Source organism: Oncorhynchus mykiss, chromosome 3 (assembly GCF_013265735.2).
Source record: "Oncorhynchus mykiss isolate Arlee chromosome 3, USDA_OmykA_1.1, whole genome shotgun sequence".
Taxonomy (NCBI): domain Eukaryota; kingdom Metazoa; phylum Chordata; class Actinopteri; order Salmoniformes; family Salmonidae; genus Oncorhynchus; species Oncorhynchus mykiss.
The window spans coordinates 31148627-31166098 of record NC_048567.1 but is presented as its reverse complement, the minus strand read 5'-3'; the positions used below and the strand labels follow the sequence as shown (position 1 = coordinate 31166098).

General features: G+C 43.0%; 2 protein-coding genes across 3 annotated transcripts in view; one reads left to right on the top strand and one right to left on the bottom strand.

Annotated features, from left to right (window-relative positions):
* The window catches only part of LOC110518315 (teashirt homolog 1), a 40701-nt gene extending 37000 nt beyond the window's left edge, over positions 1-3701 (bottom strand). The window contains exons 1-2 of one of the 2 annotated variants that reach the window (XM_021595953.2): positions 3344-3701; positions 1010-1586 (exon numbers count right to left, since the gene is read on the bottom strand). In XM_021595953.2, the coding sequence (XP_021451628.2) occupies positions 1010-1049 (40 nt within the window). In that variant the 5' untranslated portion in view covers positions 1050-1586; positions 3344-3701. Of the gene's footprint in view, positions 1-1009; positions 1587-1739; positions 2003-3343 lie in introns of those variants that run through there. The other variant, XM_021595949.2, reaches the window with a different exon arrangement.
* Positions 2623-7673, top strand: LOC110518336 (prostaglandin reductase 3). Its single transcript, XM_021595958.2, has 2 exons — positions 2623-3195; positions 5885-7673. The coding sequence occupies exons 1-2, from the start codon at positions 2912-2914 to the stop codon at positions 6810-6812; spliced, it is 1212 nt and encodes a 403-aa protein (XP_021451633.1). The 5' UTR covers positions 2623-2911; the 3' UTR covers positions 6813-7673.
* The last annotated feature ends 9799 nt before the right edge of the window (positions 7674-17472 follow it).

The window sequence follows — 17472 nt, the reverse complement described above, 5'->3', positions numbered from 1 at the left end:
AAATCGCTGTCACTCATTTACATTTGTTTTAAAGTCGGCTTGAAAAAGAGAAGAAAGTCAAAAATCCAAACCACTAGACCTCCACCTCGACATGTGGTTTATCATTGGTTGTCAGATAGTAAACACTGCGGTCCTGTGGATGGTAGACATGGGCTGCATTGGTAAAGTGCTCTGTAGGATGAGAGGAGAATGTGTGTATTTGGATAAGAAGTGCAAATCTCTGGGTCTTTAACGCAGACCTAGGGGGCTACTGGTGGTAGGCTGGTTCAGGTGCCCGAATTAATTAGGATTTAGCCCTTTCTGTGATCCTCAAAACACTTCTACCTCCTCCCTCTTTCATTCTTCCCTCTAGTATTTTCTCTAGAAAATATTAAAGAAAGAAGGATTCCCCTCCTTTTAAAGAGTTTTTTTGTCTTTTTTTTTTTTTTTTAGACAACAGGGTTAGGGTTGTCCTTTGAGTGGCTAAATCCGGTAAGGAGCATGCGTCTCCATGGAGAGATATATTGATGTTTATCAGGGATGAATAGATCAAAGGCTGCCACATGACAGGCGATCAATCACGCATCAAATCAATGACGGCAATCCTCAAATAAAACCGAAAAGAAACAAAACCGGCTCTGGACAGTTTTTCTCCCTCTCTTCCGAAGTCAATTATTCATTATTACTCGCTCTTTAACACTGCAATGAACCCTAAATGGAAACTCTATCTCTAACGTTTCGTTTATCTAGCTCCCCAAGTAGTCGACTTTTCTGGCAAGTTAATAACACATCAGGCCTATCGTTGACAGAAATCATATGGCAAAATAGAAAACAATAATGGTCAACAAACGAAGATGTGTTGAAAGTCAAACTTATTTTTAGGCTATTGCGTATGTATAACACGAGAAATGGAAAATGGAAAAAATAAAACATTTAGTGAATTAAAATGAGAAGGAAAAAAAAGTCCGACATTGTATCTCCATTTAGTAAGAGACGGTGAAAATGAACTTCTGTGTGCGCTGGTGCTTACCTGCTGATCGCCTGGGCTCTTGCTGCTTTCTCCTCGGCATAGTGACCGTCACGGTCCACGGTACTTTTCATGCAGGGATCAAAACAATAAGTCTGTCAGTGGAGAAAAACCATCCCGTTGCTTTTTTTTCGGGAAATAACCGTAAACAGTTTTTTTCTATTAGAATGGTTTGTTTCTTTTGTAATTGTGGGCTTATGCCAGACAACCTGAAACGGCCACAATGTAACTAAATATGTCCTTAAGGCCTAGGAATAGAAACAAATGACAGGAGATAAAGGACAAACGGGGAAAAAAGGGTTTATGTGATATCAAAACGACGCATGAATTTCGCCAGCTCATAACATGTCTATCAAATACCATCTTCCCTCATCTCTGTGTGTCAGAAAAAAAAGAGGCAGACATCGAAGCCAAGTTTCAGTCACTCCCCTGCTGCCATATGGGGCTATATGGCGGTGTTGGGGCTACTTTGTATCGTCTTCACTCCAAAATAAATAAACTCTGATGGTAAACGAATAAGTCCAGTGTGAGCGAACACAATGTATTTCCGTGGGAAGGCTGCGCTTCTTCAAGCTCAGATCTGAAACAAAACAGAATTGAGAGAAAATAGACAGGCATTAGATGGTTAATGTCAGTCCGTCACCACGCCACCTATTCCGACCAAAGCCTCGCCGTCAGCGGACACTTTTCTCCCCTCTCTAGCTTGAGTCGGGGTGGTAGGGCTTCTACTTACATTTCTAGTCGTTAAAATGACTATTATCAGCCGCCGATCAAGGAATATGCAGGTGGTTGATGTGGTGGGGAGCCTGCGACTAAAGAGAAACAAACAAGATGCAGGCATCCACCCTCGCCGGAGAGAATGTTCCTTCTGTAAACTCCAGGGGAGTGAACCGAGGTCTCGTCTGCTCCTCCGGAGAAAAAAAATGAAACGCAGGGAATCTCGACGCGTTTCAGACAGTCTCAACTGATAGACAGACGCATCGAGTGGCTTTTCCTGCTTCATTTTCACTCCTCCCCTCGCGCTACAAGCGTCACCCTGACAGTAGAGCCCACCTGTCAATCTTTTTAATTGTCTTGTTTTTTCCTCCGCCTCAAATTGAAATGACTGACAAAGGAAAGCTTGCATCAGTAGGCTAAATATCAAATTGTTGCTTTGAAATATTGGTACATAAACTTCCTGCATAATGTTATTATGGCAATTAGTCAATTACTACAAAGCTATTCCTAGGTTAGGCTATATTACTATAACTAGGCTAATCATGAGTCATCATCATCCTCATGTGACAAACTCACACTAACTTTATTTTGCCTGACATGTGCGATCCTATGTCAAACCCAACATGGCAATGTTTTGGACTTATTTGTTGGAAACATTCGGGCTGAAGTTTCCTAGTGCGAGAGCGCCAACATTTACGCATGCTTGGGGAGAAACTATATTTCTGCAGGTAATAGCCTACTAACGGTGCTTGTTATTAATACTTGAATGGTGGTGGTCGGCACTGGCTGTGTTGGCAACTCGTTGGCTTTTTGTGTACAATCGTTGAGGATATGTTTGAGACTACGATTGATATGTTTCACCTTACGAGGAAGTGTGTCATGTCCCGGAAGGGGAGGGACTCGAAAGGAGACACGCCGCTACAGTAGGAGTTTGGCTGCCGCTACAAGGTTGCGCCGTGCTATAGCCTAGTGATCATCAAAGCAAACATTGCAAAAGCACGTTATTGCGTGTCGATCTTCTGCGACAACAAAAAAAAACAGCGCGGCTAATATTGTTTTAATCGCATTGCATCGGCGTGGCCTACCCTGCTACGTGAAGAAAGCCTAGCATAGGCTAACGATAAACATATTGATATCAACGCACAGCCAGTGCCCGTGAACTTTGTCACATAGTCCCTCCCTGGTGCAATGTCCACCTCTTTCTTGTTGAGAAACGGTAAGAGGGTGTTTTCGATAATCGGCGGTGTGTGCAGAGGAACCGATGCACTTTCCAGAGTTAATTTTATATCGCGTCGCTTCATTGTAGATTTGTCATACTCCACGCACTTCATGGATTTTAAAGGTTCTTCGATACCGAGCTCCATGAAAAAGCTGGTCGTAACGAAGCTCAGCCAGAATTTCAGAGACGCCGTTGCCTTACAAACTGTTCCAGTCCCGACACCTGGCGACGGGGACTTGCTTGTCAGAAATCGGTAAGTTTTGGTTAGAAATTGGATAGGTTCCCATTTTCCGCGTATGCATAGCCTATGTATAGACCATTCCAATATGGGGCACATTTTGGAGCCAATATCTTTGATAAACTATTTGGTATTGTTTTCAAGTTGTGAAAGGGTCTCTTACCTCTGTTAGAATCGCCTATCCATTCCCATCGATTATAGTAGCCCACTCGCGACCATTTCAGGAGCGAGCAAAATAGGTGAGGAATATTTCCAAGTTCCGCCCCTACATTTGTCTATCAATCCATCTCGGCATCTCGCTCTGTCCTGTCTCCTTACGTCACGAACCTGCAAACAGAAAGTCATGGGTGGGGGTGTAAAGACTCACGAATAGATGAGGAGATGGAGAAACAGCTTTGCATGGCATTGGGGCTGCGGCAGGATCATCATTTTCCGCTGCATAAAACCAATGCATAAGACTCTGTGTCTGTCCAGTTCAAAGCAAGATATTTACAAATGTTGATTACATTCGGGGTACTGTAACAGCAGGAATGTAGGCTACTTAATCTAACCGGTTATTTACTACAATTTAAGTCGAGGAGATATTAAAATGCGGGTCAATGCTGGTGTAGCCTATTAGAGCGCAATTGATCAGTGAAATGAAGGGAGGGTCTTGCATTATGGTTTAGAGACCAAGGACATAGTAGCATTATCTAAAGATCAAATAGCTTTGAACATTTACAGAAATTGTCATATGTAGCCTAAACCTTTTTCACAGGATTTGTTTTGTGTGCTTAATTGTGTATGCGTAATTTAGGGAATTAAAAAAATATATCGCATTTATAACTTGAGAATGTGGAATTTTGAATTATAAATACAATTTGCCATGGAGGGGTAGCCTATCTCTCATCTTGGGAAAAGGAAAGAACTGTTGATGCAGTGGTAGGTTATTCTCCCCCACCCGAAACCTTGAATTGTAGATTGAAATAGATTGAAAATTATGGCATCACGTATTGTTCTATAATTTAATGTAGGCCTATGCCCTTATACTTCTTTTTTTTTAGCAATTCTTTGTGTGTTGTCTGTAATGAATCCCCATCATATGAGTTGGCCTGGGAAATTACAACATTTAGCTATTAGCTATCAACTAGGCTTCACAGGCACCTTCAACTGAAGAAAAAAAAACAAGTTAACGGGCCTAGTTATCAAGGCATATTTCTTGATCTGGGTTATTATTTATTTGTTAATAACTACATCAGAAAGGCCAATTCTATGGTCTCAATGCAGAGCTCGGAATTAGCAGATATGTCTGTGATGTCGCATTTAGGCCTTGTATAAAGTCTGCTTGGTTAAATTATCTGGGTTGGGAAGACAGTTGCGCAACACGGCCTATTGTAGTCCATGGTCATTTAATTGCACATATTGCCTATGATCATTTCCATAGGCTATTGATGACCCTTGACCTTTTGAACTGTGATTTACCCATGAATTAGGCTGGACTTTAGGAATTAGATAGCGTAGGCTATAATATAAAATGCACACAGCTGCAAACCACAGGTGAAACGAGCATTGTTTAGAAAATTGAGTGGGTCAGCGCCACTGCTAAGGTAATTGCACAAAAGACGAACCATTTAGTGATAGTGAAATGCAATATCAGATGATGTATTGGTGTAGATAAAGGTTTTAGGACGTTATTGTAGTTGTGTGGCATGTTTACGGACAGGACATGGCTGGACCACTTGTTGGCCTCTGCAATGCTTTGGTTCACAATGCAATGTGTATCAGGAAAATGTTTGTTTTTTTTCTTTTCTTTTATGCATTATTAACCCGAATTTGACACATGTTGAGTTTAAATTGAGAAATGCATTGATATGTTTCAGTGGCCGAGATGATTGTGCATTCAAATGTGCACATTTTTTAAATCCAGCATCTTTAAGAATATCAGGCCCAATCCTGACTAGAGATCCCAGTTCTCTTTAGTTTTAACTTTTGAACTGGCTCTTCTTTAATGCATGGTGTCTCAGTTCTGTTGGTCCATTATGAGAGATTCAGGTTAAAATATTTACTGGTATGGAAAAAAATTCAGAAAGGCTGCAAAGGAAAAAGTGATTTGGAAAGTATAGTCAAACTAGATGTTTTCCTATATTTAATTGGAGCCATTTATTTGTAACTAAACCGGGCTGATACATTTTAAGTGCTAAAAATGCAAATGTGACATGCACAATGATGAGTCGCAACAAGGGTTCTTCTGGAGGATAGAAAATGATTTATTTATACATTTGTTTCACACAAAGATTTTTTTTCTTCTCCATGTCATCAACTGAGATGAAAACAGTTATTTTTTTCATGTCGAGGTAAAGAAATATACAAGATTTTAAAAGTGCAGTTTGTTCTTGTGTGTCTCTCAAGACAATGACTCATGACATCATGCAATGTGTTTCGGGTGGGTGTTTTTTCAAGACAAATGGAATCATTGCCAAAACAAACCAATGTTTCCTTCCCGAACGGTGTCGCAGAGGTTTTCTAGGGAATAGAAGTGAAATCTTGACCTTCGCAGACATTACTGTAGGCATTCTGAAGTGCACCTCTTTATTTTATTATAACTAACTATTGTCATGTTATTATCAAAATCTTTAATTCATTGACTTTAATTAATTGACTTGAATGCTAGGTAACAATTTTTAATCATTCACTTGTATTTTGTTCTCTGTTCCATTCCATGCAGATTTGTTGGAATCAATGCCTCGGACATCAACTACTCAGCAGGCCGCTATGACCCTACGGTGAAGCCACCGTTTGACGCCGGGTTCGAGGGCATTGGCGAGGTGGTCGGACTCGGCCTGAGTGCCAGCGCCCGTTACACCGTTGGCGACACAGTGGCCTACTTTGCTGATGGGGCCTTTGCAGAGTACACGGTGATACCCATGATCAAGACCGTACCCGTACCCGCGGTGAAGCCAGAGTTCCTCACCCTGCTGTTAAGCGGTGCCACGGCTTATATAGCCATGAAGCGGCTTGGCGACCTAGTGAAGGGCGAGACAGTGCTGGTGACGGCCGCTGCCGGTGGCACGGGCCAGTTCGCCGTGCAGTTTGCCAAACAGGCCGGCTGCCACGTTGTGGGCACCTGCTCCTCCAATGAGAAGGCTGGCTTCTTAAAGACCATTGGCTGCGACAGGCCCATCAACTACACGTCCGAGGACCTGAGCGCCACGCTGCGCAAAGAGTACCCACAAGGCCTGGACGTAGTCTACGAGTCCATAGGCGGCAGAATCTTTGACATGGCGGTCAACAATCTGGCCAATAAGGGCAGGCTGATCGTGATCGGGTTCATCTCAGGGTACCAAACGGCATCAGGGGTCCCAACTGTTAAAGGAGGGACTCTGCCCGTGAAGCTGCTCCAGAAGTCAGCCAGCGTGAGGGGGTTCTTCCTACCTCACTTCCTGTCTGACTACAAGGAGGCGATGGGAAGCATGATGCAGATGTTTGCTAAAGGGAAGCTGGTGTGTGAAGTGGACTGTGGGGACATGGCCCCCGAGGGCCGTTTTGTGGGGCTAGAGTCCGTCTTTAGGGCTGTGGACTACATGTACGCTGGGAAAAATGTTGGAAAGGTGGTGGTTGAGGTGACTCCACCCTCACTGGACAGCAAACTGTGATTTGCCTTAATGTGAATGCACTGGAATCCTCAAACAAATCAAATCATATGTATGTATAATGAAATGAACTATGCAAGTACATATGTTGAAGGCAAATTACCCAAACTGTGACAATCTACAGTACTCTTGAGTTGAATATATTTTTCACCTGAATCTCTTTTGATATTACTAAAATGTTGTTCTGTTCGAGACAGTTCCTTTATGTTTTGATGATTGTACTGAATAAAGCAAAGCCAAATTCCCAATGAACGGGGATCATACTGAAAATTGCTGGTGTAACAGAAGGTTATCTCAAGAAAAGAATACTGTACCCCTCTAGTTCAAATGCCTCCCTCATTCTCATGCTGTCACACACACACACACACTTGTTTAATTGCTCTGTGCTCAAGACTAGAGCTAACTAAAATTTGTATTTACAGTAACTAGACCAGTGGCTGCATTGACTGTCCACAGCTTATGCTTGATTACTGCACTTCAGACAATGTACCAGCATATCAGCTGAACTTGTCCCTCTATTTAACAGGAAACAAAGTATCTGAGGACAATAGTGCATAATGATCACATTTAGTGTTACCAGTTTAAACCTCTGTCATACTTTTGGAATAAATGCCTAAGCATGCCCAGAGCAATTGACCCATTTAGTCCCTCACACATATACACACACACACACACACACACAACATATTACACATTCATATAATTAATACATTAACTTAAATCAACAGAAAAACAATGTATTGTAGATGTACAGTAGTTTTTAAACAGCACATTTTGAGAAGTATTTGCAATGTATGATGTGTAATTAACATTCAAATATCTAGAATACATTATCTTACATTCTTGATTAAAAAATGAAATGTGTTTTGTTGTAGTAAAGTCTGTATAAATACTTGTCAGGACTGAATGCAGCATCAGGTGTGCTTGGTATTTTATAGCATGTTTGTGGCTGACCGAAATATCTTTCCATTCACATGCCCCAAGCTGCACATAATAAAAAAATTAGTCCAGCTAACCAGAACTTGGGGTTGAAAATACCATTCGTTTTTCCCACAACAAGCAGAAACCACTTATATTGAATGTATTGTGGAATGCCTTCTGAGGTAGGCCTACGGTTTTCTTATTTTTTTTTGTTACCGTGAGGATAAGGTTCCACTTGACGTTTTGGATTCTTTAAAGCCAATTCACTCATTTCTATTTTTTTCCTAATTTAAATATAGAACCCTTTTAAGCTAAGTATCATGTTATCTACCCTCACATTAGAGGTGAGGGTAGATGAGTTACCAGGTGGGATACAATTGTCATGGAGAAATGCCTTATCTTACATATTAATTCTAAAACTATTTACAAGTTAAGGTGGGTGTTACTCTGTGGCCTTTTTTTTTTATTCATTTTTTTAGAAGTGAGAAAAGGTCATCAAAAAACACTTCTAAGGCAATACGTTATGTATCAAGCCTAGGAACACAAAACAAACACCTGTTTCCACCTGGGAGGGACGTCTGTGTGTTCATGCACTGTGGACATGCAATATCCTCCTCCAGGTGGCCACTCAAAAAAGATCTCAGTGTGAAACACGTTACAGGTGTGACCCCAGCATGCAAAGCTGCTACCTTCGCCAGGCAGGCAGCTCAGGAAATCAGAAACATACCCACCAGCCTGAAGCCATTTGAACCTGCACCAGTGTGTCTCACACACACATACACACACCCATATGTGTTCCAATAGAATAGTGGTCTGTGTAATGCATGCAGTGTATTTCTGTAGATTGGTTCTTACTATCTTTGGTATTTTTTTTTTAAATTTGAGGTCCTCTTTGATTTCTACTCCTGTGTGAAATATAGAAATGAAGTGATCCATCCTTGTAAGTGTTTGATAACAGCGTCACTGTACAGCATGGATGAAGGTGAGCAACCCGAAAGCTATTGTTAAAGGCAGATGCACTTACCGCTCATAAAATGGATTGTTCACTCAGTCATTCCAATGCAAGAGCACACTCTCACACGCTAGTCACAGAAAGGTGAGAGAGGTGACACAAATTAATGTTCACTTGAATTTACCGTGCTCGAGTACAGTAGCGCGCATACTCTGGCTAGACGTACGGACTGTCAATGTGTATCTGTCTTCAATTTCCAACCGAGGCCTCACTCTGGTCCTCCGGGGCCCACCTGTAGCAGTCATGATTAGTGCACATACACAGTCCAATTAAAGCACAAGACAAACTGGAGAAAACAACACATTTTATTTAATTGGCTTGTAGCTGTTAGCAGGCTCTTAACAAATCATATAGACACATACCTGTTGTAGTCACCTTCTGAGGTACATGACAAATGTTGGTGGAGTGACAAACATGTTTTGGAAAAGTGTCGCATTTCTCAACGTAGCTTGAAAATATTAGTTATTGTTAAAAAAAAATGTATTGCTTAGACTATCGTTAGGGGTTTTGAGATCCAGTATATTGCATCCACCTTTAACCTGGGTATAGCCCTGAAATCCTAAACATAAAATTGAAAAGTTTATAATATGGCAAACGTGAAACGACCACAACAATTTATGCGAGAAAAGTTCAAATCTAAAATGAATGTCCAAAAGTGCATATCATGAATAGTTGTGATACTTGGTTTGCCAGAGGTCTGTGCTTTGTGCATACACGCCCAAAATGGGATCTGTGACCTTTTTACAGCTTTGCTTTCAATTCAATTGAACCAAATAATTGTTGATTATAAGAATACGTGGAAAATACTGTCAACAGTTTAGTGAAATGCCAGTGTTGTAATACACAAAATCAATTTGATCAGCTGGGTATTCAATCAACCGTGTTACTTTAGACTCTGCCGTCCCTGTTCCCATACTAGAACACCTAACATAGACTTCATTCGGTGTGGTCTGGTATAACCTGGTGCCTTAGTGGCTAACTCTGTCATGGCTCAGGTCCACTTTCAGTCACTAAGAGTCACAAAGAATCACTCAGACCCCTCAATCACCATCACTCCTCCCCTTGTTACAAAACCCCACTGAACTAATTAGTCAATGCACACACTGTAAGTTAAGGTACAAACAGGTGACTTTCCAATACTTTTACCTGGTGGTTTTATTTGACAAAATATATAATAATATGCTACTTTTGCTCATTTTGTATTGCATAGAAATATGAACACAAGGTTTCTCTTGCGAGCGTTTTCCATACTAATGTCATTATTTTGCATTTCTCCATTTTTTTTATGGTTCACTTTTAGAAAATAGGAAAAAATAGGGGAACCCTTTTTTGGTTCCAGGTAGAACTCTTTTGGGTTCCATGAAGAACCCTCTGGGGAAAGGGTTTTTACATGGAGCCCAATAGGGTTCTACCTGGAACCAACAGGGTTCTACCTGGAACCAAAAAGGGTTCTTCAAAGGGTTCTCCTATTGGGACAGCCAAAGAAACCTTTTAGGTTCTAGATAGCACCTTGTTTTCGAAGAGTGTAGGGTAGCAGTGTGTGGGTGTGCATGTATCAGTACTGCTGGCAATCTGTCGGTCTGTCAGGGTCACAAGGACTCAGTGGGACATAAATTAGAATATGCAGCCGGGCCACTCAAGTCTCACTGAGGAGGAGGAATTCCTTTCTTAATCAAGTTCCCCCGATTAATTGTAATAAAGGTGTCGTCCATAAATGTGTCTTCCTGATTGAGTAATTTGAGGCTGAAGACAGTAAGCACATCCCTGGTGATTGGGGTTTTACAGTGGGGGGGGGGGGGGGGGGGGGGGGTGTAACAGGGAGACACGGCGACGACACAAATAGCTCTTCAGTGCGCTGGCAGTCACCCTCCCTCCACGGACAGCTTTCGCACAGCTGACGGAAATACAATTATCAGTGTGATCTGCTTAAGAACTCATCAGCGGCTCCACTGCCCATTGAAGACATTCACAGAGTTGGAGAGAAAAAGAGAGCCGAGAGAGAGGAGGGGATGGTGCCGAGAGAGAGGAGGGGATGGTGCCGAGAGAGGGGAGGGGATGGTGCCGAGAGAGAGGAGGGGATGGTGCCGAGAGAGAGGAGGGGATGGTGCCGAGAGAGAGGAGGGGATGGTGCCGAGAGAGGGGAGGGGATGGTGCCGAGAGAGGGGAGGGGATGGTGCCGAGAGAGAGGAGGGGATGGTGCCGAGAGAGAGGAGGGGATGGTGCCGAGAGAGGGGAGGGGATGGTGCCGAGAGAGGGGATGGTGCCGAGAGAGAGGAGGGGATGGTGCCGAGAGAGAGGAGGGGATGGTGCCGAGAGAGAGGAGGGGATGGTGCCGAGAGAGAGGAGGGGATGGTGCCGAGAGAGAGGAGGGGATGATGCCGAAAGGGATTGAATGAGGTTCTATTTTTGTACAGGCCGAATGTTCCTTATAAATTCATGTATTGATTCAACCCGCATGTTATTTTACATGTTCCAAATCAATGTCTTTATTCCAATGAATGAAAAACATCCAGGTGCCTGTAAACATACTATATGTGTATTAAATACGGTTCAGATTGCATTTCAATACCACACACCAGTCAAATACATATTGGTCATACGATATGAGTGGTAGAGAAAACAAAACGTATCCAAATGTATCTGATGTTGGTGGCAGTATACAAAGTAGCGAACCTGAGCCACGTAACAACGCAGTGCAACCTGTACAGTCAGGAAAGGCTAGCCTACGATCATTGAGTCGGATGTATTCATGCAGTGGATGGATGATATTATCAGCACACCGTGCCGGACGACAGCATCCCAGTTTCATCGGTCGGTGTCTCTCCACTGCAGATGTAAAGGTCGAAACACCCAGTCCATCCCACCCCATGCGAATGACGGACAGGTCCTCAGTTAGCCCAAACACCAGGTCCCCATTCTTTACCCGCCAAACGCCACTGCAGCCAAGGACGCCGGGGTGTCAGCAGCGAGGCATCTGGGCGACATCGTTCATCAGGGCGCAACGGTAATGGGAACCTCCCGGTGACAGTGGTCGTCAGGACACAAAAGCAAAAGGGACCATAAACATGGTATGACAGATGGCCAATGGGGGACAGGCTCCGACAGGGAGGGAGGTAGTGAGAAAGAGAGAGAGAGTGAGATAAACGTGAGATAGCAAGAAGGACAGAGAGGAAGAGAGATTTCATGCTAAAGTGTTTGGTGTTATGAAAAACAAATCCTCAAACCCCTGGATGATAACTATATGTTCAATGTCAATGGTGAAGAGGTGGACTGGAAAGCACAAGATAAGTACTGCCTTGCCTGTATATAACAAAAAATGCAATGGAACCCCTTCTGTCGGGTCCCATCAAAGATGAGGGTAAAGAAGTAGTTCTGTCTCTCCCCTACTCAATGAACAAGATAGGCTAGCTACATTTAGAAAAGAAGAACGTTCAAAGCAGAAAATCGTTTTTTTTTCTCTTAACATCTCTTCCTTTTTTTCTCTCTCTCCTCTGATCAGTCTAATGAGCTTGCGTTTGTTTCAGTTTGTTTACCATCGTGTCAGCGTTGACATCGGCCAATTAGCGAAGTGAAACCGTTTAACTGTAGCTACGGTATGTCGGGGAGTGAAGGAACGGCGAGAGGAAGGAAAGAGATGTTGATTTAAAGGACACGTGGACAACCACCAGGTTTTATGACAAAAACTGGGACCAACAGGCATGGTAGCTACTGCCGGAGCTAAAGCTGCTAGCATCATACGCTAGCTCAGAAGTTCTTCAGATATTGCCTCCCTGATCCTTTGAAAACACATGAGGAACCAATGGGAGGGGGACAGAATTGATCTGGAAGTTTTTGGTTTAATTCAACTACTGGAAATTGGACCTTAAGACTTTGCCTGAAGAGGGTGGTGTTTTGTGGTAAATCGTGGTGAAAGAAGTTTGAAGTGAAGTAAAAACAAAAGGATAATTATGGAGGTGATAGCAACGACAGAATGTGAGAAACAAACAGGTTGCGTGAAAATGAGGTGAGGCAGGGATGCTGAGGGTTGTCAAGAAATGACTACTTGTTGTAGATCCCAGAAGAGAGAAGACATCGTTGTGCTAACATCTACATCACCTCAAGACTCACATGTTGTCTCAACTTTCTCATATGAGGTATTAAAGAAAGTAGCATGCACAGCACAGCTACATCCAATACAAAGTATTGGACTCTATAGGCTGCCAGCTGTCTTCTTCTTGTTATTGTTCTTGTTCTTTTTCTTGTCGTTCTTCTTCGTCTTCTTCGCCGTACCCGGAGCCAAGCTGTGCGGACAAAGATGTGAGCTTATTGTTTGGCGGAAACAGTCTCGTCCATTAATCGTCACCCATCCATCCCTTGCACCTGTATATAACACGGAGATTACAATATCCATCACTCCACCGTGCCGTCACTTTGATTGATGGATTACTCCCAGAGTCCCTCTGTTTACACCAGCAGTGTGTCGTTCTGGTGTGAGAAGTGAACAACATCTCCGCCTATGATCAGATTTAGAGTGCATGTTCCATCCAACAGTGTATTTGGCTCAGTGATACACAATCACCTACGGGGCTGCCAAGCAAAATGCTTATGGAAATCTAATCCCATTAGGCGTTACGGTTTGTCGTGTCTGCTATTCATGTAGTGGGCCATTGACGTACTCAGGCAATAGCGTAACACAATGTAACACGACAGAATCTCATTCGGTGGGAGTTCTTCAAGACTGTCAAGGAGTGGTGTCACTGTCATGGATGTTGAGCAATATCAGAGCAAACACTTGGTAGAACCAGAGGTATGCTTAAATACCAGACAATCTCCCTCAGAAAGGAATCCTTCGATTCATACTATGAGAGCATAATCATCTCTCAGAGGTTTTGAATAACAGATTTGAGCGAGCATGGCGCGCCAGCCTTGCCTCTAGAGAGATTCACACAGAGCGTGAGACAAAAGAGACGCAAATACGGACTCTATTACAGCAAACAATTGAACTAGCACTGCAGCGAAGGCCCGCCTTTCCTCCCCTTCCCAAGGACTTCCTCGTCATTGTAACCCAAGGCAAATGAATTCATCATTATTGTTTTTTCTGTCCCATCCCTAATTTGTGTAGCTCTAAGTGTCTGCAGCACCTGAGCAGGGACGTGTGTGTGTGTGCGTGTGTGTGCGTGTGTGTGTGTGTGTGTGTGTGTGTGTGTGTGTGTGTGCGAGTGCTGGGAGAGGCTTTGACGCGGCAACGACAGGAGACCTAACGCTGCAGGATGGAGAAAGGTGAGCAGGAAACAGAAGGCGCCTATGGAGGAGGTATATGACATCTGTCAGAATCCAGGGTGGTTGGGGGGACAAAGCCCCCCCCTCTCCGGCCAGGGGTCACATCTCACACTGCAGTTGCTGAAGTTGTCACGACACCGCTGACACTTCTTTGGCAATGGTGGCCGGGGACCTGGACAGGCACGGGCGTTGAAGGCACACTTATTTCTGAGTAAATGTGTCTGAGGGCATTTGTTTTCTCTTTTATTTCTCAAGGACCAACAGAAACGTCAGGGTTTTCTTTTTTGTCGGTTGTGGATGCAGGAAGGTCACCTGACATGGCAAGGTCGACAAACAAACAAACAAACAAATAAAAGGAATTAAAATGGAGAAAAACACAACAGGCAAAACAAGGGGGAAAAGGATGAAATGTTTATTTTGAACCTGATGGCGTGTAACAGGCATTACTCTCTGTGCTGTCCTCTGCCCCCCATTGGCTACGACACCACCTCCTGGGCTAACACAAGGGTCGCCCAAGCGTCCAATCACGTCAAAACCAGCGGTCCAACTTCAACTAGAGAACAGATTCATTATTAAAAATCGCAAATACATTTAAATCATTACTTTTGTTTGTGTACCTGCAATTGTTTGAGTAGAACATCACATATTTCACTTCTGACAAAGTATGACTGCAATATCAGTTAGTGATGGCCTGAGAAAGAGAGAGAGAGAGAAAGAGAAAAAGATAGAGATAGAAAGACAGAGAGAAAGTGAAAAGAAAAAAAGGAAGTGCATAGAATCATTTTAAACCCTCGTTAATCGGGCTCCATTCGTTTGACCTTTATTTAACTACGCAAGTCAGTTAAGAACAAATTTTAATTTATAATGACGGCCTACCCCAGCCAAACCCTAACGACGCTGGGCCAATTGTGCGCCGCCGTATGGGACTCCCAATCACGGCGGTTGTGATACAGCCTGGAATCAAACCAGGGTCTGTAGTGACACCTCAACCGCTGAGAAACAGTGTTTAAGACCACTGCGCCACTCGGCAGCCCCATTGACAAAGGCTACATTGAGAAATCTGGGCCATGCACTGGAGCAGTGGGTTTGTATTGGGTATGCATTGGGTATGTATTGGGTATGCATTGGGTATGTATTGGGTATCTATTGGGTATGCATTGGGTTAGAGCTGATTATATAAAATATAGGCCTTCTACAAGAGCCGATCCATTACAGATCTGTATGCAGGGTGCCGTCTTAAAAAGGCATGTTTCCTTTGTTTATTCTTTGCGTTGTCTTTTCCTTTCTCTGGAGTTTTGACATTGGATATGACAGGTGTCTGTGGGGAGGAGAGAGAGGGAGGGAAAGGGGGAGAGAGGAAAGTGGGAAGCGCTGGTAAGAAAGAAAACAATCTTTGACTGCCTGTGGGTGAACGTGGGTTCCTCTAGGCAAGGCGGCCTTCAGCGTTTAGCTGGGGGCGCCGTATCCGAATCACAGCCACTGCTGTACCCCTAAGGCGTTAATCTCAACCAGTTACCGTCAAGTGCTGCTCTTCTTTATATTATCCTCCATTTCCCTCCGTTCCTTACTATCTCTCCATCTCCATCTTCTTTGTTATTTTCCCGCTATACCGTGCCCAATTCACAGAGGTGAGAGAAGAATGACAGCTTGAATAGATACGAGGGAAGACTTCTAGCATCCTAAGGCAAGCCTTGTTTAGCTTTATTAGCAAAAGAAACCATGTAAAATATTCCAAACAGAGGGTTTCTTTCATGAAGTGTGTCGGATATGTTGTTTGACAAGTTTCTCTGCGTTCCGACTGAAATGTGCATAACAAGACATCAACAAATGTCGACGAGACCTCGCCGTCACCCGGAAGGCTTGATTGAAAAGGTTTTGTTGTTTGATCTGCCGAGAATTATTAATTCAATAAGTGTTGACTATGGAGACAGTGAGGGGAAAAAAAAGGGAAACGTAGGTGGGGGGGGAAAAAACGAAGATTAACTGATGACATGTTCGACTGTGCGCATAATAAAAGGCTTAGTTAAAAACACACATGCTTTTTGTCAATTATAAAAATAAAAATAAACTGGAAATTAAATCCAGATAATCTCGTGAAGTGTAAACAACAGTATTTCTCATGGCAGCTTAATTGAATAAATTTGACTCCGTTTAGAAATAACAGAATTACATTCTCTTTCAAACATCCCCTATGCCGTTTGTGAGAAGGTGAAAAGGAAACATAAATACACTGATTCTTTGTCAATTCATTCATTGACAAAGATAGTGATCACAATGAATCTGAATTCATCTAAATTGAATTGACTATGATTTAAACTATAGTAGTTCCCTCCAAAACGTCTATCCCACTCTCTTAAAAGGATAGTTGACCCAAATGACAATATAACACATTGGTTTCTTTAACCTGTAAGCAGTCTATGGACAAGGTATGACAAAACAATATGTAATTTTGTAATTTCGGGGAACTCTCTCTTTAAGGACATATTATCATCAAATTAAAATATATATTTTTTAACAAATAGGAAAATTCCTTACAAAATGGTACCCTGAATGAGGATGATTCCCTACATAGGTTATTCACACAGCGACAGACAAGACAGAAATACAGACAGACAGACACACACACACAGACACAAGACCCATGACACTTGGGGAGGGGGGGGGGGATGTGTGTGTTTATGTGGTTTATGTGAGTGACTGAGGGGAGGGAGGGAGACAGAGAAGGAAAAAGGAAAATGGAAGGATTAGATAAAGGCTGTGAGTGCGTGTCATCATCTCTGACATTCTGTAGGGCTTGACCTTAACAGAACAGATCATGTCAGAGAGAGACGGTCCTCATCATGGCCGAGGAACACAGACAACCCTTCAGAAATCACTACTGACAACAGGAGCACTCAAGACACACACGCACACACAGAACTGCCCACCCACACACACTGGCGGCACACACGCACACACGTACTCAAACACACATGCAAGCACATACACACATGCAGAAAACACATGCAGGATGCATGAGCACACACACATGCACAATTAAACACACACACACAGTCTTACACACGCACACACACACAGTCTTACACACGCACACACACAAATGCACCTATTTCCTTTGGAAATGTAAGTCACATATTCTACCCTATTCATGGGTTGCACGCTTCGTCAACAATAGTGTTTTGCCCATCTGAGCATTCTAACCAATGCCGTCTCAATAGGTGCCGATGAAGATTAAAGTGCATTACTGTGGCTTGGAAACACGATGACATTTCAAAAGGAGGCAAATCATTAGTAGGACAAGCTTTCGTCATCATTGTGATGCAATAGAACTTTAGTTCGCTAGATAAGGTTGAGGGGAGACCACCAACATTTTAGCTAGGTAACGTTAGCATTGCTAGCTATTTCTGACCAACTCAGGGCCAACATTGCCATCTTTCTAAAGTAACTTGACGACATCATCCCGACGGCAAA

Excerpts from the sequence above, each read along its gene's own strand:
- LOC110518336 (XM_021595958.2), top strand. The coding sequence starts at position 2,912 with ATGTCCACCTCTTTCTTGTTGAGAAACGGTAAGAGGGTGTTTTCGATA. Across the intron at positions 3,196-5,884 it reads GACTTGCTTGTCAGAAATCG|ATTTGTTGGAATCAATGCCT; the intron begins GTAAGTTTTGGT and ends CATTCCATGCAG.